This window comes from Aristolochia californica, unplaced genomic scaffold (genome assembly GCF_029961685.1).
Source record: "Aristolochia californica isolate CCGP_79_NKW_82.1479 unplaced genomic scaffold, dmAriCali1.0.hap1 SCAF_15, whole genome shotgun sequence".
Taxonomy (NCBI): domain Eukaryota; kingdom Viridiplantae; phylum Streptophyta; class Magnoliopsida; order Piperales; family Aristolochiaceae; genus Aristolochia; species Aristolochia californica.
The window spans coordinates 4,768,247-4,793,028 of NW_027181826.1; the positions used below are offsets into that span (position 1 = coordinate 4,768,247).

The 24,782-nt window shown below is 37.7% G+C and overlaps 1 protein-coding gene across 1 annotated transcript; it reads right to left on the minus strand.

The window, feature by feature from the left end:
* Positions 1 to 13,697: 13,697 nt before the first annotated feature.
* On the minus strand, positions 13,698 to 14,391 carry LOC137951126 (secreted RxLR effector protein 161-like). The gene is made up of 3 exons (XM_068797725.1): positions 14,277 to 14,391; positions 14,005 to 14,168; positions 13,698 to 13,739 (listed from the first exon to the last, which is right to left on the minus strand). Exons 1-3 carry the CDS (start codon positions 14,389 to 14,391, stop codon positions 13,698 to 13,700), a joined length of 321 nt encoding a protein of 106 aa, XP_068653826.1.
* Positions 14,392 to 24,782: the final 10,391 nt, after the last annotated feature.

The following is a 24,782-nucleotide window of genomic DNA, read 5'->3' on the forward strand; positions in this document are numbered from 1 at the left end:
GCCTATGAGAAGTGCGTCACATGTAGGGGTGGCATCGAATCGAGCCGGTTCACGAACGGCTTGAACTCGGCTTGGTTCCAGCTCGGTTCGATTCGCCTTATTTGGATCTTAAACTGAGTTCGAGATCGGATAAGACTCATTTAAATTAACGAGCCGAGCTCCACCGACCGAACCATTGTTCGGTTCGAAAGTTCGCGAGTTAGCTTGTTAACTTAACGAGTAGCCCGAGATTTGGGGAGGGAGTTGTAATTTGATATTGATATTTTATTTAATTTTTTAATATTTGATTATTGTATAAAGTTTAGTCATAATATTATGTAGTGTTTATGGAGTGTATAGATAATTTTATGTAGGTATTATGTATATAGGTTATGCCCAATTTTAAGTAGAGGTCATGTCCAAATTTATGCATCCAAATTTATGCAAGTATTATGTACATAGGTCATGCCCAATTTTATGTCAAATGTATACATAATTTTATATACAATTTATTTGACATGTATTTTTTGAAAAGTTTTAAATGTATGTTGAAACTCAAACTCGGCTCAAACTCGAGCTCAAAATCGGTTAAAAATATTGGGCTAGAGCTTGATAACAATTTTAGGCTCGAGGCTGGGTTGGGCTCGGCTCAAACTCGAGTTCGAAATATTTAAATCATGCTCAACTTGAACATAGGCAGGTTCGGGTTCGGCTCAGCTCAATGCCACCCCTAATTGCATTCAGTTAAGTCAAGAACTATATCAAAGCTTGAACACTATGATTCATTTGGGATCTGTTGTTGCACTTGGAGCAGCAACTCATGTCTACCACTTAATCAGCAAAAAAACATAATCTTTCAACTTATAAAATTATCTCTTGGGGTACTAGCCAATAGGTGATAATTTGCCATGCCTAATATCTCAACAAGGAACAAAGCTCATTCATAAAAGGAATAATAATTTTGAAAGTGTTGGAAAATGGGCCCAAGCCCACACGACCAAAGAAAACCCACATATTCAAGGACCCACCAGCTGGTGGACTCATCATGATACCTCGTGTGATCATGGTGAGTCCCACCAAGTGGTGGGTCCCATGATCATGTGAGGTATCATGATGAGTCCTACACAATAAAAAGTCTTACAGAGCTAAAATTATTATGGAAACAGGTCTCACAAAAGAGTTTCAGTTTAAAGGTATTTTAATTATGTTAGTTTATTTAATTATACTAAAAGTTATCTTCAAGTATTAAAGTTTAAGTGTAATTGAGACAAGGGTAGTTTAATTGTAATTGGACTCTACTACTTTCCTCTATTATAAATAGGGTTCATTTACTCTAATTATATAAGTCAATAAAATATTTCTATTTTCCGTAAATTCAATAGGAAGCAGCAATTAGAGTTCGTAATTAATTTTACCTTTTTTCTCCGGTGTAACTTGATTCTACCGAGAAAATGTCTCTTTCACCCCCCTTGAGCAACAGTGTTTTATACGGGGAAAACCACAAGCGAAGTACATAAGGCAAAAATATTGCAAAAATAAAAGTTGAGGCCTAAAAAATAGATTATGCAAGTCGGAGAAAATTCAGAGAAAGAGCAGAATCAACAAAAATTTACAGATTTGAATAGGTGTTGAACAAGCAATTTTGTATGAATTCAATGAAGGATAGAACACTCGGTGGAATCAAATCTGCCGATAATACCAAAGAAAGAGATCATTCAATTCCAAATACCATTAGGTGCAAGGTCAGAATCTAAATCTACGCATCCTAGTTCATAAAAAAATAGTAAAAAGATACCACATCACAACAACACAAAATCAAATGAAAGAGGAACTGGGAAACAAATTCCCAAACCAGAAAAGGGAAGCACTGACTTCTACGAAAATGGAAACAAAAAATAAAATGAGAGGCAGAGGAAACTAATTCCCAACCAAGAAGAACGATTTCAGCCCCATACCTCCGATCTCCAGGAAAAAGGGTTTACCCTAATATCTGCTGAATCGAGCGCAAAGCAGGAAACAATGTTACTCGCGGAAGGTCGTTCGTGTCAAGAATCGTTGGGGACAGCGAGAGCAAAGGAGGATCAACGAGAGAAATCGCCAAGGAGAGGTTGTAGAGGGGGGAGTCGCTAGGTTGCAGAGAGGCGTCTCGTGATTTTTCTGCAGCTTCCTTGCCAATGATGATATAATTGAACGAGAGAAAGTGAATTCACGTTCACTCGGATTATGACTAAAAAGTGGTTTCGGCTTAGAGTTAGGAGCCTTCTCTTCAAGGTCCTGTTAGTGCCCCCGATTGGAGATATAGGGCACTAATGATCCAGGAAACACATTTCTGCTTAAAAATATTTTTCTAGCATTTCTTAGCGAAGGCACTACATGAAAAAGTACTAGCAACGAACCCAAAAGTAGAGGTTATCGCTAGGAACTTATATGTTGTTATGTTGTGATTATGGGTTAAGTATCTAACATATCAGTCTTTTTTTAGTATTAATTAAGTACTTAATAATTGTTATTAGAGCTGAAACAATAAACAATTCGGGAATCGTTGATGCAATATGAGCAGTAATATGCCAAGAAATTTCAGTAATGTTACGTCACTTTGTGATTGAAATGGAAAAGAGGCAGTTGGAATTCAAGAAGCGTAAAAAAAAAATAATCAGAATGGGAAAGAATGGTCACCGAAGATGAACAGTCGATGTTGTTCGTCGGCCGACCTCAAATCGCCGAGCATGGAATCCCAGAGACGTAATCCAGAGCCCGGAATTTTGAACACGGGGAGCAGTTTGATGAGCGCCAGCCCTATTCGAAACCTCAGCCCCAATTTGTTGTTGTTCGCCGTCGGGAACAGGCCAACTACTACGTGGATCGAACATTGGCAAAACGGGAATGGTGGCCACCGTGGGGCCTCTGTCTCAGAAATTCCTGAGATTTCCTGTTCGCCGTCAAGAACCGTCGTCCAACAGAGGGTTGACCTAACTCCTCTGAGCATGAAAATCTTGTTATGTTGTGGTTCAGGATTAAGTACATAATGTATCATTCTTTTTGGTAGTATTAATTAAGTACTTAACAATTGTTATTAGAGTTGAAACAATCAACAATTCGGGGATCGTTGATGCAATCTGAAATCTGAGCAGTAATACGCCAAGAAATTTCAGTAATGTTACGTCACTTTGCGATTGAAATGGAAAAGAGGCAGCTGGAATTCAAGAAGCGTAAAAACAAAAAAAAATCAGGACGGGAAAGGATGGTCACCGAAGATGAACAGTCGATGTTGTTCGTCGGCCGACCTCAAATCGCCGAGCATGGAATCCCAGAGACGCAATCCAGAGCCCGGAATTTTGAACACGGGGAGCAGTCTGACGAGTGCCAGCCCTATTCGAAACCTCAGCCCCAATTTGTTGTTGTTCGCCGTCGGGAACAGGCCAACTACTACGTGGATCGAACATTGGCAAAACGGGAATGGCGGCCACCGTGGGGCCTCTGTCTCAGAAATTCCTGAGATTTCCCGTTCGCCGTCAGGAACGGTCGTCCAACAGAGGGTTGACCTAACTCCTCCGAGCATGGAAATCTAGCGCCGACCTGTCTCAAAATTTTCGAAGACTCCTCGTTCGCCGTCGGGAATGGCCGTCCAGCAGAGGGTCAACCTAAACCCTCCAAGCGTGGAAATCCCAATCCGAAACCCAGCGTCGTGAAATTTGAAGTCGGGGAGACTCAAAATTCCTAAGCTGAGAAGCTCCATGACAAATTCCGACCAGATGCCTCTGCTTTTCACCGTCGGGAAAAGCTTCCTACGGTAGTTCTTCTCGGCGACGACGGTGGTGGGAACAGGAAAGAGCCAAATTCCAATAAAATTGACTTCGCCGTGGAGCGTGTCGCATTGACGGAAGCAGACACTTCTGGAACATTGAGTCTTGGTCGGACATTGCCACCACAGGACGGGGACCCTGATGATGGTGTGGAGGAAATCGCACAGTGTGCCCTGGAGATGAATTCGATGTTGCAGAAGCGTATGTGCAGTTCCTATTCGTCAAGCGCAATGGAATACTAGTTGAAAGGTCCAATGTGCATGTTCCATTATCCATCACCAGAGGTGAGGACTGCTTCTTCCTGGCTTCTTTCAGACCATCCCCTGGCTTTTCTATTGGCTGCCAAGATTTGTAGTGCAAATCATCATCTTGCTGCAGTGAGGTGTGCCCAACAATTTATTGTTGGGACAGGGGAATCAATATCAAAAGGGTGGAGGTTGCTGGCTTTAATTTTATCTTCTCAACAGAGACACTCAGAGGTTGAAGTGGTTATTGATGTAGCTTTAGATGAAATTGCCAAGGACCAGGGTCCACTGCTAAGAATGAAGGCAAAGTTGCAAATTGCTTAGTCTTTGCCTATGGATGCAGTCAAAACATATCGCTTCCTTCTTGAACTGGTTCAAGCTCATAAAAAATCATTTGGTTCATTCCAGAGCATAGCTAAAGGCTGGGATGATAAGGTTGGTGAGTTTGAAGCTTGGCAAGGACTTGCCAGCCTGTACTCGGGTCTATCACATTGGAAAGACGGCGAAGTAGGCTTGGAGAAAGCCAGAGCATTGAAGCAATATTCTACTGCTACACTACATATTGAAGTCTTATGCATGAAGCATGTGGGCAACCCGGAAGTGCTTTAGTGGCTTATTCTAGTGGACTTGCTTCAGATGTGGACAATGTGGCTTGCGAAGTTGCACTTGGAGCTATGGCTGGTCAGCTTTCAGCATTCAGATATGGGATGTGTGATAATCCAGAGGAGGCAGACCCCTGGTGGAAGAATACATGTACTGTGAAATTCCCGGGTCCATCAACCAGGGAAACTTTAAATTCAAAATGCCCAATGGATGATAGGTCCCCTGTAGTGGATGGATGTGTGTTGCAAGGAAGGAAATGCTGGAAGGAGCTTGCAGGTTGCAAACAAGGGGAAGTCCTCAGCAGACCTGTTGTAGACCCTACGTGTCCATATGTGATAAATACACATGTAAGAGATGACTTACTATCTACCGAAAGGGAACCAGCAGAGGTAGTTATTAAATCTTCTATCACTGTTGTTATTGCATTAGGTTCGCTTGAAATGACCCTTTGGTACCTAGACTATGCATACTTCAATGCCATAGGGACAAAACAGTTGGGATCACAACTGGGGTGGTTAAAATAGGAACTAGAATGAAAACAATCTCAAGTCTTAGTATACGTAGTGTTTCTATGGGGTATGGCGTGGTGTGGCCCACTCTTGGTGGACTGACCTCACAGGGGGTTCTAGTTGGATTGACATATTCCCAGGCAGCAGAATTACTGGGTATAACGGAAAAAGTGGGGACTATGAATGACATAGCATACAAGGCAAGAAGAAGCTCAGTTAAGCTGGATAGTTACATGAAGTTCACTAATGCATGGGCAGGAGCAGGGATTGCTAGAACAATTTTGGACCAATTAGCATAGAGGAATTTAAAGTGTTGGACAACAATCACGCTGGGACACTGGATTCGTGGATATCTTGTAGCAGTGGGGAGACAAAGCTCTAGTAAAAAAACAGAGGCATGTAATTGTGTTGTGTTTCTCGCCAACATTGGAACAGAGGTTGTTGCTACGGTCAGTTTCAGGGGCACCTCACATTGTTTACCTGCCTGGCCTGTGAGCATCATGTTTGCTGACCAGCATGTGGTCTTCACCACAGCACAGATAACCACTCTCTTGCAGTGGACTAATCTTATATTTAATACAATGCTTGCAAACATGGGGTAGTACGGGATTTCTGTGCTAAGAAGTTTTATTGAACAGGGGAATGTGAGGAATTCTTCTACTGTTGTTGAGAATAGAACCATTGTTATTACTGCTAGTGCCATTCTTGGACATCTTGAGACTGAGAGGATGATGCAAATTAAACTTTCTGCTGCTGTTGCAGTCAGCATGGGGATCTCTTTTCATCACTCCCCTCTAAATTTGGAACTTAATGACCAATGTCATCCGAAATGGATTCAAACAGCAGTGGTAGAGTCTCAAAGAACATGAAATTTATGTATGGTGAGGTGTTTTCTGTACTCTAGGACAAGGAGCAGCAACTTGTGATGTCTAGATTTTTGGAAAGGAACAACTTGTTGGATTCATGCAAAGCTGGGTTTTCTGCTGATGATGGTGATGAGGGAACAACATGCAGTGGGCTTCCTAGTGTTGTTCAGTTGCCTGACTGCTCTTCTGAAATACAGGAAAAATGTGACATGGCTAGTTCTACGGGGGAAGCAATTTTTGTTATCTTGGTTGATGGAGGGCAGAGATGCTACTTGGGGAGATGTGGTGATGTTTGGCACGCCGCCCTTCCTTCGATCTTGAGGACAAGTTCATTCTCCAGGAGGGGTGTAATGTTATGAACCCAACAGCCCGAGTCATGCAGATATCGTGGCTGAGTCAATTACCTTGGCTGAGTCAGTTACTTAGTCAATTAGTTTACTTTTCAAGTTAAATGCCATGGAGCGCCAAAATTGTAATTCTCTCTGGAACTCTGGAACCTTGTGCTCATCAGTCCTATTTAAGGGACGACCTGGAATGAAATGGACAAGTCTATTTTCACCCAAAAACATAGGATAGGCGTTCTCCTCAATGAACCCTAGGATCGGTGTTCTCAAAAAACGAACCCATGGATCGGTGTTCTCCACAATGAACCCAGGGTTTCAAGCTCCCCTTCGAGCTTGATTTGTTTCTACTCCTTCCCTGCGACTCACCTTGTGGGATCTGGGACCATAACAATTGGTATCAAAGCAGGTGTTACGTCGTGAGTTTGACTCCCAACAGGAGTGGGATATCGCACTGCCCGGATGCAAAGGATTATGGGGTCCACATCGCTAGTGTTAGGCCGCCATGGTAGTCGGCTCGTGACGGTGGGTGTATTGTTGTGGTCCTGGGTTAAGTACCTATGCCTTCCGCTCCTAACGGGCCAGTCTTTTGGGTAGTATTGGCTAGGTACTCAACACGTTACCTAGCCATATTTAGTTCATTGTCTTGTGCGTGAAAGGCGAAAACATTTAGCAATGGAGTGACCTAGCCACAAAGTCAAGGCTCATATACATACACAAACAACCATAAAACAAGCACATAAGAATAAACAACGATTTATAGTGGTTTACATTCTTCTCCATGGATTGTTAATTCATTTTGAAGGTGTTTTGCACCTCAGAGTTAATTTACTAAGTTTGGGTTGTCCAAAGGTGCTTATAGAAAATTGCCTCTAGGGCAATTATAGTGTTATTACACAAGGACTTATACCACTCAATCAACTATAACAACCAATTAACTTAAACTAGTTGCACAACTTGGACTCTGAAAGGGATTTCTAGCAACTAACTATATATAAAGTTTTGCCTATATCCACACGAGGATTGATGGTAGCAACTTAGTAGGTTTTCAATACTACCCATCTACATAAGGACTTATGGCTCAATAGTACCAGTAACAAGACTTTCGAGCCTCTTATCCTCAGCCACACATGACTTCTCTCAATAAAATCGAAATGAGATTTCTAATTCTCAAAAGTGTAACTTACTTTGGACGGGTTACTTGCTTACAGTTAGTCCAATATATAAATAGCTCCCAATAGGCAAATTTTACTATCAGCATAACAAATACGTAAACCAAACCTAAGTAACTATTCCATTGCAATTTAGATTGGTTTTAAAATCCATTGCAACACTTAAAAAAATAGCCCATTTCAAAATTGATTTCATAATACAAACTCGTAAGAAGTGATCTAAAATGTTGACTTTGATTTCAAAATATTGAAACTTTAATTCAGATTTACTAGATCAATACTAATCGAAATATTTCAAAGTGTAAACTCAATGTTGCTTAGATCTTTTAGAAATAGTAAAAAATAATTAATATTGTGTAATCCCTTTAAATTTTAATGTAACATGACTTTTAAATATGAATGCAACGATTCTAGCACAAAAGATAAGGGGTGGGACATTGGGTTGGGTTTTGGGGGAACCTGATCCAAAAACTCATGTTTGGGTTTTGGGTTCACCCCATGGGTCAAGGACGGGGTGGGAAGAAAACCCATCAATTTCGGGTCGAGGAAGGGTTTCCCCAAACCTAACCCACAAGGACAAAGCGGGGATATGAAATGGGGTAGGAATGGTATAGAGATGGGTCAGGTTTTAGGGGATGGGACGGGGATGGGTCAGGCCTACGAGGATGTGGTCGGGATAGGTTGGGTTTAAGCTAGTTTTATGGGGTGTTTACCGGGATGGCGCAAGGACGAGGTTACATGGATGGGGATTGGGTGGGGGTTGGATTTGAAGTTTTGAGTTTTTTTTTTAAGTTTTTTTGAGTTCATGTTTCAAGGTCAGGGTTCAAGTTTTGATACACCCCACCCTGACTTGACTTGTGCCTACCCCTACAATAAATGTTAAGTAAATGAAGATTTCAAAGTATAAACTCAAAAATGCTTAGCTACTTTAGGGGTGCTTTTTGAAAGCATAAATCAATCTCCAAGGTTGATTTTGCTTTAGATTGGACAAGGAGGCCTTTAGGAGTTGAGAGTGAAATCGTTGGTTGTTGAATCAACTTAAATAAACATGTTCTGAACGTTCAAAAATTGAACCATTGAGAAGGCCATTGTCCTTTTTGCAATTTTTTTTATGAAATCTAGACTAAGAATCTTGATAAAGAACTTAAAAATTTTGTTTTGAACTATTAATCACATAGATAAGTCACTTAAAACCTTCTCTTTCCTGCATTCAAAAATTTGTCAAGTTTAAACTGTGATGTGTGTCAATTGAGCAAACACAAAAAGAACACATGTTCTTCTCAAACTGAACTTAAAGGTGTTGCTCCTTTTTCTTTGATCCATACAGATGTATGGGAATAATTGAGTGTCCCAAACATTTCCAGAGTAAATTATTTTATTACCTTTATTGATGATTTTACTCGTGTCACATGGATATTCCTCTTTAAAGAGAGATATGAAATTTTATCCATCTTTAAGTCTTTTCATGCTATGGTAGTCACTCAATGTGCAAAAAAAATAAAAGTACTTCACTCTGATAATGCCAAAGAATATCTCTCTAGTGATCTTGGATCTCTTTTGTCAAAAATAACATTATCCATCAAACATCTAGTGTGTACGCCCCTCAACAAAACGATGTAGTGGAACGGAAGAATTGTAATCTCTTAGAGGTAGCCCATGGCTTATTATACTCCATGAAAGTATCATACTTCTACTGACAACATGTCATACTTACTGTGTGCTTTCTCATTAATATGTTACCCTTATCCGTTCTCAATCATAAATCCCTATACTCGTTATTATTTCAAAATGATGAACCTTTTTCGCTTTCTTTGAGAGTCTTCGGGTGTACATGCTTTGTTCATGTTACATCACCTCAGGGAAGTAAGCTTGATCCGAACTATATCAAGTGTATCTTTTAGGATACTCTTGCACTCAAAGGGCTACATTTGCTATAATCCTACTCTCAAAAGGTTACTTGTGTCTAGAGATGTGACCTTTTTTTAAGACACTTCATACTACTCCAAAAATGCTCCTCCATGTCTCTCATCTATACAAGACTCTCCTTTACCCGTTGTGCCTCGTACAATGAAAACTCTTCAACCCCTTGAAGCATTAGCTGATACCACACCTGCAGAGTTTACGGATCCCATCGAGGTAAGTCCATCTCCTCCTGTTATATTTGGACCACAATATGATACTCGGCCTATTGCTTTTAGGAAAGAACCTAGAACTTGCACTAGGCCCTCAACTTCTCACCCCATATCCAATTTTGTGTCTCACCATCATTTGTCTTCATCATGTTGTCAATTTCTTGCATGAGACTCCATCTTTGTACCACAGTCCTATTAGAATGCTTTAAGACATCCAGGATGAAAAGCATGGAAGAAGAAATTTAGGCACTATATGAGAATCAAACATGGGTTCTAGTTAATCTTTCTTCAGGCAAGAAACCTATTGGCTGTAAGTGGGTATATACAGTTAAACATAATCCAGATGGATTAGTTGCTCGCCTTAAGGCATGCCTCATTGCCAAAGGCATACTCAGTGTTATGGAATTGATTATGAAGAAACATTCTCTCATGTGGCAAAATTGAACTTGGTACGTATATTGTTATGCTTTGCTACTAAGTCCTCTTGGTCGACCTATCAGCTTGATGTAAAAATTGTTTTCCTAACTGGGGATATTCAAGAAAAAATTAATATGTAACAACCATCTAGATTTGTGGTTGAGGGGGAGTTAATATGTTAATTGAGGAAATCTCTATATGGTATGAAACTGTCTCCGTGTGCATGGTTTGATAATTTTAGCCAAGCACTGATATGGGTTGGAATTCATCGAAGTTCAGTAGATCATTTCATGTTTATTAAAGACACTCTCAAAGGGAAAGTACTTATGGTGGTATATGTTGATGATATTGTATTAACCGACAGTGATTTTGATGGCATTCAGGAAGCCAAAAAAAAATATGTGAAGAGTTCAAGCTAAAATATCTTAGACTACTTAAATACTTTTTGGGTATTGAGGTGTTACAGTCCAAGCATGAGACTATAAACTATCTCATAGGAAATATGTCATTGATCTACTGGAGAAGATAGGAATGATGACGTGTAGACCAGCAGATACCCCCATGGATTCAAATACTAAATTATTTGCAGGCTCTGGAGAAGATGTGGATATCGAGAAATATGAAAGACTTGTGGGAAAACTTATTTATTTATGTGTAGCAGGATCGTATATCTCATATTTAGTAAGTGTGGTAAGGCAATACATGCACAAACCACAACTTACTCATTAGCAAACATTGGAAAAAATATTGTGATGTTTGAAAGGAGCTCCAGGAAGAGGGTTTCTCTATAAGAACCATGGTCACTTCAACATAGAAGGGTTCTCAGATGCAAAGTGGGCCAGATCCTCGGATGACAGAAAATCCACTTTTGGGTATTGTACAATGATTGGAGAAAATTTGGTTATGGAGAAGCAAGAAGCAGAATTGTTAGGAATTAGACACCCTAATTCCAAACTAACTAGAGCAATAATAATAAACACAGAAGAAGAAGAAAAAACACGAAGAAAGACACAAGATTTATATAGGTTCACCTCAGGTGAGACTACATCTTGTCTTCCACAGTTGCAAGAATCACTATGAAGATGTAATAGTTTATAAAAGACATCGCTTTTCTAACCTCTCTCAGCAGTAACTGATGGTCCTTCTTGGTGATCTTACTCCGGGTGATTAAACCCTAACAACGGTGTCACCAAATATAATGAAAAAATCATGGCAACCGAATTACAAGTATGAAATCCCCAAACTACCCTTCATCAGTCAATATATAGTGGATCTTGGTGGGGGGCTCCCCTCCCCCTTCCAACCCCTACGACGACCTTACCACAAAGGTCGAATCGCTTACCGACCTAGCGTAAGGCATTAATTAGGTCCCACAACTTAACAAGAATGTGGTTGCAAGGTCCAGTGCAGAAGCAGAACATAGGGTCATCACACACATAGTCTGTGAGCTTCTATGGATCAGGACCCTTCTCACTGAATTGGGATTTTATAAATGAGCCTCTATGGATCTATATTGTGATAATCAAGCGGCAATTCATATCACTTCAAATTTGGTCTTTCATGAATGAAAAAAACACATTGAGGTGGACTACCACTTTATATGAGAAAAATTTCAAGCCGGCATATTATCCTCCCTCAGGCATATCTCCTCACAAGGACAAGTTGTAGACATCCTCACAAAGCTAGTCACTCACAAAATCATGTCCACCATTTGAAATAAGTAGGACATTTACGATGTTTTCCCACCTCCCCAACTTGAGGGAGAGTGTTAGAAGATGGGCTCAAGCCCACACGAGTATGGAGAAAGCCCACATGTCCAAGAATGGTGGCATGATTGTAAATAATGTGTTATCTCATAAAGATGGCACAAGAGAGTAATTAGTCAATGAGAACATGTCTACTTATGTCTTTTCTCATGTAAAGCTTGTGGCCCTAAGGGCATTATAAACATTGTAACATCCTCTCAAAAAATATAAATAGAGACCCTTAGCTTGGTGTAGAGCATCAAGTCTCTCTCCCCTTTTCTCAATTCGTCCAAGCTCTCTTAGCGTCAAGGTTCTCTCCCTTTTCTCTCCTTTTGACTTCTTTACCCGAGTTCTCTTCTCTTCTTCTCTCTTTCTCTTCCCTTCTCTGTTTTTCTTCTTCTCTTCTTCTCTCCCTCTCTTACTTTGATCAAGGTTCTAATCATGAAGTCCTAAATTCAACAAGCAAGAAAGAGATGAGAGTATGGTGTCTTATTGCCAATTACCAAAGAAGGTAACCTGTTAATGAGATAATAAGCTGTAAGGATGGAATGTGACCTGTTGAAATGAGGACATGCATATGATTTAGTAGAGCACATGCAACCTTAATAAGGTGTCTATTTTTTTTTCAGCCACACCATTTTTGTTGTGGTGTGTTGACACAAGAAGTTTGGTGAATGACGCCTTTATTGCTGCAAAAGGATTGGACGTCTGCTAATAGATATTCCTTGGCATTATTTGAGCAAAGGATCTTCAAGGTAGTGTCAAACTGGGTAGACACTATAGCACAAAAAAACTTAAAGAGAGGTAAGTCCTCTGATGTTTCTTTCAAGAAGAACAACCATGTAACTTGAGAGATATCATCAACAAATATAACTAAGTACTTTGAACAGGAAACATTAGAGATGTTCATGGGTCCCACACATCAGTATGAATTAAGAAAAATGGAGCAACACCTTTGGTTTCACCTTGAGGAGAATAAGTAATGCGTTGGTGTTTACTTACTTGACAATCTTTACATTTTAGACTAGAAAAGGAAAGCAATCAAGGAATCATCTATTTGAGAGACTGCATGGATGGATGGCCTAACCTATTGCACCACTGAAGATTCGTATGTTGAGCACTAGATGTGGTATTGACTGCTAGCGAATCAAGATAATAATGCTCGCCTCATTCACGACCTCCACTAATAACCTGTTTTGTCTTCAAATCTTAAGAACACAAGAAGTAGGGGAAAAAAGTAATGGAACAGTTAAATTTCTTTGTTAGTTTACTAATGGATAAGAGATTTAATGAAAACTCATGAATAAAAAGGATATCTTTCAAATGAAGGGTAGGTGTTAAAAATGTGGATCCTGGTAGAAATTAGATGCCCTAATTTCAAACTAACGAGAGCAATGATAATAATAGGTGTTAAAAATGTGGATCCTGTTAGTAATTAGATACTCTAATTTTAAACTAATGAGAGCAATAATAATAATTGCGGAAGAAGAAAAAATCAACCACAAAAATACAACAAGATTTATACAGGTTCGCCTCAAGGTGAGACTATGTCCTATCTTCCGCCGTTGCAGTAATCTACTATCAAGATGAAATAGTTTACACGAGAAATCGCACATACTTACAAGTGTTTTTATCTAACCTCTCTTGGGTTGTAACTTGTGATGGTCCTTGGATGATGAATAATAAAATCCTACTAGCGGTGCCCTCCAATTATAAAGAGAAAACTAGGGCAATTGCAATACAAGAGTGAAATCCCCAAACTACCCTTAATGAAACAACAATCAATATATTGTGGACCTTCATACTGACTCAGTGTAAGGCATTGATTAGGCTCCACAACTTAACAATCCCTCACTTTGAGACTAATCCATCATCAATATCTCCTCTACAACGACAACAACTTCTCAATCCTCGGAGAGAAGTCCAACTGAAGTTGCACACAACTTCAGTTTCTCAATCATAACAGTCTTTGTCAACATATCATTTGGATTCTAACTCCCTTGAATCTTCTCAAGTGCTAATACTCCATCTTCAAGAGCCAATCCAATGAAGTGAGAAAACACCTATATGTGCTTTGTTTTGGAATGATAAATAGGGTTCTTTGCTAAATTAATAGAACTTTGAACGTCACAATACAAAACATTTTTCTCATGTTTGAGACCTAATTCTTCCCAGAAAGACTGCAACCATACCATCTCTTTGTTGGCTTCAATCACGATGACATATTCTGCCTCAGTAGTAAAAAGAGCAACGATCTTCTGCAAGTTAGAGACCCAGCTAACTGTTGTACCACCCAATGTGTATACATATCCAATGGTACTCTTCCTACCATCAATATCTTCAACCATGTCAGCATCTACATAACCCAGTAATCCCTAGTCTGACTTTCTAAAACATTAAGTTGAGTCTGCAGTGCCTCTCAAATACCTGAGAATCCACTTCACTGCTTCCCAATGTTATTTACCCGGATTGCTCATATATCTGTTCATAATTCCCACTGCATGATCTATGTCTGGTCTAGTGCACACCATGACATACATGAGACCACCAATAGCATAAGCACAAGGCACATTGGCCATGTTGGCTCGCTCCTGCTCTATAGAAGGTGACTGCTCCTTAGATAGCCTAAAGTGACTAGCCAAAGGAGTACTCACTATTTTGCATCATTCGTGTTGAATCTGCTCAGCACCTTCTTCACATATTCTTCTTGTGATAGTTTCAAGACCTCGATATCCCTAATAATCCTCATCTCAAGGATTTGTTTTTCAGCACCCAAATCCTTCATTGCAAACTTTTTGGACAACTCCCTTTTCTACTTTTCTATTTCCTATTTGCAAGCACATGTTATCAATATGTCATCTATTGAATTTATGAAAAAGATAAATACTTCTTTGACTTATTATATAATCAGAGTATATGAACCCTTATTTATAATAGAGGGGAGTAGTAGAGTCCAATTACAATTAAACTACCCTTGTCCCAATTACTCCCAAACTCTAACACTTAAAGATAAGTCCTAGCATAATTAAATAATCCAATATAAATAGAAGACTAACATGACTAAAACACCTTTAAACTACCCTTGTCCCAATTACTCCCAAACTCTAACACTTAAAGATAAGTCATAGCATAATTAAATAATCCAATATAAATAGAAGACTAACATGACTAAAATACCTTTAAACTGAAACTCTTCTGTGAAACTTGCTTCCATATTAATTCTGGTTTTTTAAGACTTCTTATTGTGTAAGACTTATCATTGTGTAAGACTCATCATGCCACCTCACATGATCATGGTGGGTCCCACCAACTCGTGTGATCATGGTGGGTCCATATATTGTGGGCTTAGGCTCGTCTTCCAACACTCTTGAATATGTGGGCATTCCTTGGTCGTGTGGGCTTGGGTCCATCTTCCAACACTCCCCCTCAAACTAGGGGGGGGGGGGGGGGGGTGGGGTTTGAGAGAACATCATGAACTCCCAACTTGCTGCAAATGGTGTATCGGATCTTCTTATAAAAATGGTTGTCCTCCATATCTTCCAACACTCCCCCTCACGCTGGTGGTCTCTTCCATGAGGCCTAGCTGGCATAAGATAAGTGAGAGTAAAATCACTCCAAGCCGTATGACATCGCTCCATACTCCAGTCATTCTCAGGTAGTGGGTCTATACGCAATGCTCAAAAGTATAGTAAAACTCCTCCATCAGCGTGTCCCTCCACAGAACAATGATTCTCAAGTGGTAGGAGTAATAAATGCCAATTAAGAGGGATAACATATATGTAGTATGCTCCTCCATCATGGTGTCCCAACCCGGGCACCGACTCTCAAATGTGATAAGTGGGTAATGTCTGTCATTCACAAGATGATGATAAAAGATCCATGGTTATATATATATAAAAAAAGTCTTAATGGACTTAAAACACCTATATGTATACATATGGACTTAAACTCCCAACCGAAGCAACACGCAAGAGGTTGGCCCAAAGGGGTATGTGAGAATCAAATAAAGGATGGTAAGAGAAAGGTTGCCAAATAACCAATGGGTAATGGGTAAAGACGAAGATAGGATGTTGGGGTCACCACTTCTTAATTAATAATGTCTCATCCAGAGAAACACAATAGTTGCAGTTGAAATGGGTCGGGCCCCATATAACACGAACCAAAATAATAAACCTTGTAAAAGGACCCATGAAATAATCCAATGCGAGTCTGTACCAAATAATATGTTGTGAATACCTCAAAATAATAATCCAGCCAAAGAAATAGAATCGAGTTCAGCCAAGTTAGGTATCATCAATAATTACCATAATTATCATTACGAGTCAGGATTCTTGATCTTCAATTTGTTTTTGCTCTTTCTTGTTCTTCTTCTTCTACTTCTCTCCCTCAAGGTGGGAGGTAATGATAGTGATCCCAACTTGAACCATATAACATAGATGTAAAAAAATTGCAGTAGTATAGCAGTAGATAACCAGTAAATGATGAAAGTTCTTAAGAGTAATAGGGACACATGAAATAATTCTACTTAAATTTGGATTTTTCAATGCAACATGATACTAGCATAACCTTTGATTCTTCCAATGTGAATATATCCTTAAATATAGATCAGATTGATATGAAATTTTCTTATTTTCTAACTAGAATTAAATAAATTTCATCCAAGTATAACTTCTCTTCATAAAATATACTTTTATTGAGATATATAATCTGGTAGATTTTAGTCTCTATAATCTGGCCAAACTAAGTACTCTTTTTACTTTTGCCAGCATAACCATTGGCTCTTCCAAGACCAACATCTCCTTATAAAAAACTCAGATAGAGAATTGGTTGAATATGTAAGAAAATAGACTTAGATATATTTCTTTTTATATATAATTCTCCATATAAAGTCTCATTCTTGATAGCTTAAAAATAGCTCGAAAGTTGAAACTTTCTGCTATTGTTTGAACTTCTTTTGTAATCTGACCTTTTCTGCTTCAAATATCGATTCCTCTTTGTAGATAACTCCGATTGAAAAAAAAAACCTTTTTCCTTGAAAAATAGACTCGAATATCTTTTTATCAATATATAATATAAAATATTAAAATCTCCTTATAGAGGTTAAAATGCAAAGAAAACAATGGGTATAGGGACTAAAAAGAGAAAAAAAAAAGATAAATACGAACCTAAACTACTAGAGATAATAGATCAGGTAAAAAGGATCACATTACCTCTATGGGTCGACTGAGTCAACTCATAGAACCTGCTCTGATACCATGTTGAATTTATGGAAAAGAGAAATACTTCATTGAATTATTATATAATCAAAGTACATAAACTCCTATTTATAATAGAAGAAAGTAGTAGAGTCAAATTACAATTAAACTACCCTTGTCCCAATTGCACCCAAACTTTAACACTTAAAGATAAGTCCTAACATAATTAAATAACCCAATATAAATAGAAGATTAACATGACTAAAATATTTTTAAACTGAAATTCTTCCGTGATACCTGCTTCCATAATAATTTTGGCTTTGTAAGACTTCTTATTGTGTAAAACTTCTCATTTTTTAAGACTCATCATGCCACCTCACATGATCATGGTGGGTCCCACCAGCTCGTGTGATCATGTTGGGTTCATATCTTATGGACTTGGGCCCGTCTTTCAACACTCTTGAATATGTGGGCCTTCCTTGGTCGTGTGGACTTGGGCCCATCTTCCAACATCATCGACATATAGCAGTAGCATGATGTAGTAGTCATCAAGCTTCTTCACATAACAACAATGATCCGCCTGACACCTTAAGAAATCATTACTACTCATAAAGGTATCAAACTTCTTATACCATTGTCGTGGACCTTGTTTAAGACCATACAAACTCTTTTGAAGTTTGTACACCATTCTCCTATTCTTGTGCTTTGAAACCTTGTGGCTGCATCATATAAATTTCTTCCTCCAAATCACCATGAAGAAAAGTTGTCTTTACATCCAACTACTCTAAGTGCAAGTCTTCATTTTCCACTAGTCCAAACACTATTCTAATAATAGTCAATTTCACGACTGGAGAGAAAATCTCAGTGTAGTCAATGCCTTCTTTTTGTTGAAAGCCCTTTACAACCAGTATTGTCTTGTACCACTTTCTACCATCATGTTCATCTTTTATTCGGTAAACCCATTTTTTTTGCAAGGCTTTCTTCCCGTTTGGTAACTCAGTTAGCCACTATGTCTTATTAAATAACAGTGAATCCATCTCATCCCTCATGGTCAACTCCCACTGATTTGATTCATCAGGTTGCACGACTTCCTCATAAGTCTCTGGTTCACCTTTATCACTCAACAGAATATAATCCAGCACAGGAGAGTACCTCTGTAGTGGTCTACTAGTTCTGGCAGATATCCTAAGTTCAGTCATAGAAATATTCTGATTTATTTCTGGGGGTATGTTTTCTGGTCCTCCTCCTTCTCAATAACTGGAAGATCTCTCAACTGAATCACTTCAAACTTCTTGGCTTCATAACTTGTGCTCTCAGACTCTGTTCTCAAACAGTCTTTATATAGGGCACCTTCATTGAAGATCACATCCTTGCTCCTGATAACCTTCTGACTTTAGTCATCCCAGAAGCGATAACCAAACTTGGTACCACCATAGCCAATAAAAAATATGTTAGATTTAACATCAAATTTACTTCTAACAGCAGAATCAATATGAATATAAGAAACACAACCTAAAACTTTCAAGGAAGAAAAGTTTACCTCTTTACCGCTCCAACCTCTTTTGGCATTTTGCAATCCAATGGTGTTGAAGGACCTCTGTTGATCAAATAGGCAGCGGTGCTAATAGCCTCAGAACATAACATTTTTAGCAATCCCACATGTAATCCCATGCTCTTAGCATGCTCGTTCAAGGTCATGTTCATCATTTTAGTCAAACCATTATGTTGAGGTTTTCCAAGAATAGTCTTTTTCATCTTGATTCCATTATCAACACATTATTACTTGAAATCATCCTCTATGTATTCTCTCCCATTATCTGACTGCAGACACTTCACCTTCAAATATGTCTCTCCATCTATTGAAGGTATAAAAAACATCAGATTTCTTTTTTAGGATATAAACCCATACATTTCTACTTGCATCATCAATCAATGTCACATAGCAGTTAGAACCACCAAGAGAAGTAACAGTTGAAGGCCCCCCCACATCTGTGGGAACCAACTCCAATTTTGTTATCTTTTGTTCCTTTCCAGCCTTAGAAAAGTTAACCCTTTTCTGCTTGCCAAAAATTAAGCCTTCACTTAAGCTATTGTTTACGATTTTCAATCTTGGTAGCTTCCCTTTGGACTAAAACACCTTCATTCCCTTCTCACTCATGTGACTGAGCCTATAATGCCACAAATCAAAATCAGGAACAACATCAGCAATTACAACCGTGTCTCTGCAATTGGAAGTGATGCAAAGAGTTCCAGTTTTAACTCCTCGTGCAACAACCATGGCTCCCTTAGTGACTTTTTAGGCAACACCATTAAAAGTCACATTATGACCTTCATCTTGAAGCTGCCCTACTGAGATCAGATTATGCATCAGTTTTGGTACATGTCTCACCTTGTGAATTTTCCACACTAACCTATTTGACATCCTCAAATTGACATTACCAATACCAACAATATCCAAAGGTTCTCTATCAGCAAGATACACCTTCCCATGATCTCCAACAACATAATTCTCCGTGATCTCAAGGTGCGTAGTGTGTGAAAAGAAGCTTCTGAATCTAACACCCAAGAGTCAATAGTGTTATCAACCTACAAGAGTAAAACATCTTGTACTTCTTTAGTCACTGCATTTGCAACATCAATTTTCTTTTCATCTTTCTTCGGTGTTCTACAATTTTTCTTTATGAGACCAGAATTGCCACAATTCCAGCACTTAACATTCCTTCCTAATTTGGACTTGCTTCTTCCATTCCTTGACTTCCCTCTATCGTTGCCCTTGTTGGAATTCCTCTCGAAGTTCCCGCCCTACTATCGACATTTAGGACATAATTAGATGTCGACGATTCTCTGAAGTCCTTTCTATGAACTTCATCCACAAGAATGGTATCCCGAACATCATTAAAAATCAACTTTACATTGCCTACAGAGTTGCTGACTGCAACCGTCATAGGCTCCCAAAAATTTGGCAAATACGCCAAAAGAATTAAAGCATGAACCTCATCATCAAATTTAATTTAAACGAAGGTTAATTGATTAAAAATCATGCTAAACTCATTCAAATGCATTGTCACTAATGTAATTTTTATCATGTTTAAATTGAAGAGTTTTTTCATGAGATATACCTTATTATTTGTGGGTGGCTTCTCATACATATCTGACAGAATCTTCATCATCCCCGTTGTGGTTTTCATCGATGCCACGTTATGAACAACGTTCTTCGACAGTGTTAACTGAACTACTCCCAACACCTGTCTATCAAAGAGATTTCACTCATCATCTTTCATACCTTCTGGTTTCATATCCAGAAGTGGTGAGTGCTGCTTTTTATAGTATAGATAATATTCGATCTGCATCCTCCATAACACAAAATCCATACCATCGAACTTCTTGATTCCTAACGCCAATCCTTCTCTGCCAGCCATTGCTTTTAATCACGAACCAAAGCTCTGATACCACTTGTTAGGAATTCAACGCCCTAATTCTAAACTAGCGAGAACAATAATAATAATCGTAGAACAAGGAAAAACAAGCAACGAAAATAACAACAAAATTTTTACCGATTCGCCTCAAGGTGAGACTATGTCCTGTCTTTTATCACTATAGTAATCCATTATGAAGATGAAATAGTTTACAAGAGAAATCCCATACACTTACAAGTGGTTTTCTCTAACCTCTCTCAGCTGCAACTAATGATCTTTCTTCGGGTGATAATACCCTAACAACAACACCTCCAAATATAAAGAGAAAATTAGGGCAACCGAATTACAAGTGTGAAATCTCTAAACTACTCTTAATGGAACAACAATCAATAAATCGCAACCCCCATGGCGACCTTACCGCGAAGGTTGACCTGCGGACCGACTCAACGTAAGTCGTTAATTAGGCTTTACAACTTAACAGGTTTGTGGTATGAGGCATCATATGCTTTATCATCTGAAATAGTTCGAACTCTTCTATAGAGATAGTCTTCTTGTCTATTGTTTTTGTAGGGGCCATCATAGAGCTTAATTCTCGAACAAACCAAACCCTTTTAAAAGGGTTTATATCAAGCTGTCAATAATCAGTGAGTAATGAACCCGAGGTAATTAACCAAGGATTTCCTTCTTCTACACTAATGTCTTGTTAGAAAGTGGGACCAAGCCCACACGTGTGTGGAGAACACCCACACATCCAAGAGGGTTGGCATGAGGTGTCATCTTGTAAGGATGCTAGAGTCTCTCATTGATTTGTAATCTTCCCTTGATTGATGTAATTAGGAAGACTAATTGATTGAGGAGTTTCCCTAAACATGTAATGGAAAAAGTATAAATAGGGGTCTTGGATGAAGGGATTTTAATCAAACTCTCCTCTTCTCATAATTCATGGAAGAATATCTCTCTTAGCCATCTCATAAGGATGTTAGATTCTCTCCATTGATTTGTAATCTTCCCTTGATTGATGTAGTTAGAGAGCCTAATTGATTGAGAAATTTCCCTAAACATGTAATGAAAAAAATATAAATAGGGTTCTTGTTTGAAGGGATTTCAATCAAACTCTCCTCTTCTCACAACTCATGAAACAATCTCTCCTAACCTAATTTTTTTTTCTCTTCTCTCCTCTCTATCCTTTGCTCTGTCCTTTTGCTCTGATACCGCTGTGAGTCTAATACCCTTCTCTTCTCCCTCTCTCATCTTGCTCGAGGTTCCAAGCATGGGGTCCTAAATTCAACATGTCTCAATCAAAGAAACACAATAGTAACTGAAGTAATGAGCTAATATCCAAGTAGCACATATCGTAGTTGTTGTTATATAGCAGCGGATAACAAGTAAATAATAAAAGTTCTTTAGTGTAACAAAGACACAGGAAAGAATTTGCAACAAGTCTAACCATGAATAAGGAGGTTGTACACCAAGTAAGAAGTTGAAACCAAGTAATAAGCTGTCAATAATAAGTTGAACCGAGTGTTGTCAATCCTCTAAAAGAAAAAAAAAAGAAAAAACTGAACTCAATGCTGCTAGGTCCAACAATTGTTGCAAGAACTTCTCGAAACAGAGAAGGAGACAAGGTGTCTAGCTGTTGTAATCAAGCACTCGAGTCAAGTTACAAGATTTGTTGCTTCTCGATGGCTGATGTAATTATTTCTCAAAAGAAACTAGAGAGGAAAGTGAACTCTAAAGCTGAGCCACTCGTCAGATTTAATCTGTAATGGATCTCATTTAAATCAGGAAAGGTTGCTGAAAAAACAAATTGTGAGAGCCAACATACAAAAGAAGGCAAGGCAATCATGAGTTTAGAATTCTCCTTCAATCTTGTCTAAACTTGAAAACTTTCCTTCTAAGTTCAAATCTCCTTGTCAACATGGGAAAAACCTTATAATTTGGGCAATATGCAAAAAGAATATTGCTGAAAATAAAGATGAGAAATAAGATAACTTTCTATCTTGAGAATTCTAATTGAGGCAAGATAATTTTCTATCATGGGAACTTGCCCATTTTAAAACTGCAATTATGGAAGATCAAACCAATAATAGTTGTTGGAAGATGGGCTCCCATCTTCTAACAATGTACAAGTAGTCCTCTATTTGGTGTACATCCCAAAAAACCTTATTAGCACACACTCTACAAGGACAATAGATCTAGTTATTTGAAGCTACCACAGATTTGTTGTAAGTCATTTGAATGAAAACCTCTAACCCCTTTCTCATATTATTTACTCGATGGTTTTCTCCACAACTTTAGTCCATTTTCTGTTTGATACCAATTTGTTTCATATACAAATTAACCATCGATAACAACCTTGTACATTTGAAATTTCTAACTTTAAATATAAGAGGTCCTAAACTAAGTCTCCTAGATCACATCCAAATTATTTGTTCGTTTGAATTCAAAACTCCACCTCGACATTTAAGACTCAAAATTGTTTACTATTGTATAGTTACACTTTAAGGCACATGTCAAAATTTTGGTAGCTTCTTCCTACACCCATCATGTTATATCAATATAACTTGTTGACATGGGTGCACCATACTCCGGCATCAAAGTACATTGCATGCTAGTCAACAAAGTATAAAATAGAAAACTCAAGTAAATTAGGGAGATGCATCCAAAATACATCTCCAATTATTTCAAATTATAACACCAACAATAATAAATAAAATTTTGAATCCCAAACTATCATGTAAAACAATTTAAGAGTTGTATGAGTATATATAATACTTATGCATTTCATTTATAAGAATGTATATCCCCAACCATCCCAAGAAACTAAAATATACATTATAAGCTCTTGAACAAGTAGTCATGTTTTAATCCAAGAATTTAAATCAATAACATGAGATATGATTTCATTAACAAAAGTTTATTGGGCTATGAAAAATGGAAAACCCTAAGTCAAAATAGTGAATTTAAGGGCGCATTATCTTCTTACACCAACATGATTCTCTATATTTGCTCATCAACAATTTAAGCTAAAGTTCAGTCAAGCATTTCATAGTTTGTGTATTGTTATAAACTATTACTTGTCGTAGTTATGATTTTTTTAAATTCTATGTTCATATTATCTATACCATTAGTTTCATGTTATATAGAATTTAGATACATATTATGCTCAAAATTGTTTTTGTATTATGCATCAAATTAGTCTAGAATTTGTTGTTCGTTCGATCGTATTATGCTAAAAAAATTTCTTCATATTACTTTTAATATTAATTTTGTATGTAGTAGGACATTAATTTCATAGTTATGTTTTATCTTAATTATATACTATGGTCGACATTAAATTTGTATTATGCTCAATTTTTTTTATGTTATGCATAGGGTGTGCTTTTATTGTGTTCATATTATGCTAATTTAATTACACATTATGCTCAAGTTATGCTCATTTTGGGGATTTTAGATTTATGTTGTTACGCATATTTGGCTCATCTAAATGGATATATCTTCAAAAAACATTTCTTTCATGCAACAAAAAACATATACCATTAACATATAATTTGTCCACAAATTATAAATTAATTAATCCCTAGTTGTTTGCTTAATTAACTACTTAGTTAATCATATTTTTATATCAATAATTAATTTTAAATTAATCATTCAATTATTAATTAAATAGAATTACCTACATATTAATTAGTAATAATTAATTATAAATTATTATTCAATTATAAATTATTAGTTTTTAATTATTCATACCTATTAATTAATAATTAATATTTTTTAAGTATTCAGTCATTAATTTTAGTTATTTGTTTTATTAATTATGGTTTAATTAATAAATTTTTTACAAATTAATTATTAGTTATTAATTAGATATTCATGACCTATCCAATAACTAATTATTAATTAGCTATTAGTTATTGATTAATGTTAATAAACTATGAATCAATTATTAATTTGAAATTATTGATTACTTATAAATTATTATTAACATAAATACTTTATTGACAATCACATAGTAAATCATACAAACAACACACTATCTCCATAAATTAACATTATTAAACCATCTTATTCCGATTCAAATGTTATCCAACATTTCATATCAGAATTCGAATCCAAAGCATATCTTAATATTATTGTTTGGATATGTTTATAGTCATACTCTCGAGCCTCTAGAAGACACCCCACAAGCCCCGCCGGCCGCCACCTACCGCTTCAGCATCCCTTCCCACACGGAAACTCGACCTAGAGCTGACTAATAAGTCGCCGTACTTAAAAAGTCACACGCCACGTGGACTCCAGTGGTCCTGGCGGCTCAAACGAGACAGATGCCCCTTACATCACGTCCACTGTGTCTCTCCG

Coding starts and splice junctions, on each gene's coding strand:
- LOC137951126 (XM_068797725.1), bottom strand. CDS start 14,391: ATGGCCAATGTGCCTTGTGCTTATGCTATTGGTGGTCTCATGTATGTC. Junction 14,169..14,276: donor CAGATATATGAGCAATCCGG/GTAAATAACATT, acceptor TGGGTTATGTAG/ATGCTGACATGGTTGAAGAT. Junction 13,740..14,004: donor TTGAAGCCAACAAAGAGATG/GTATGGTTGCAG, acceptor GTGCAACTTCAG/TTGGACTTCTCTCCGAGGAT.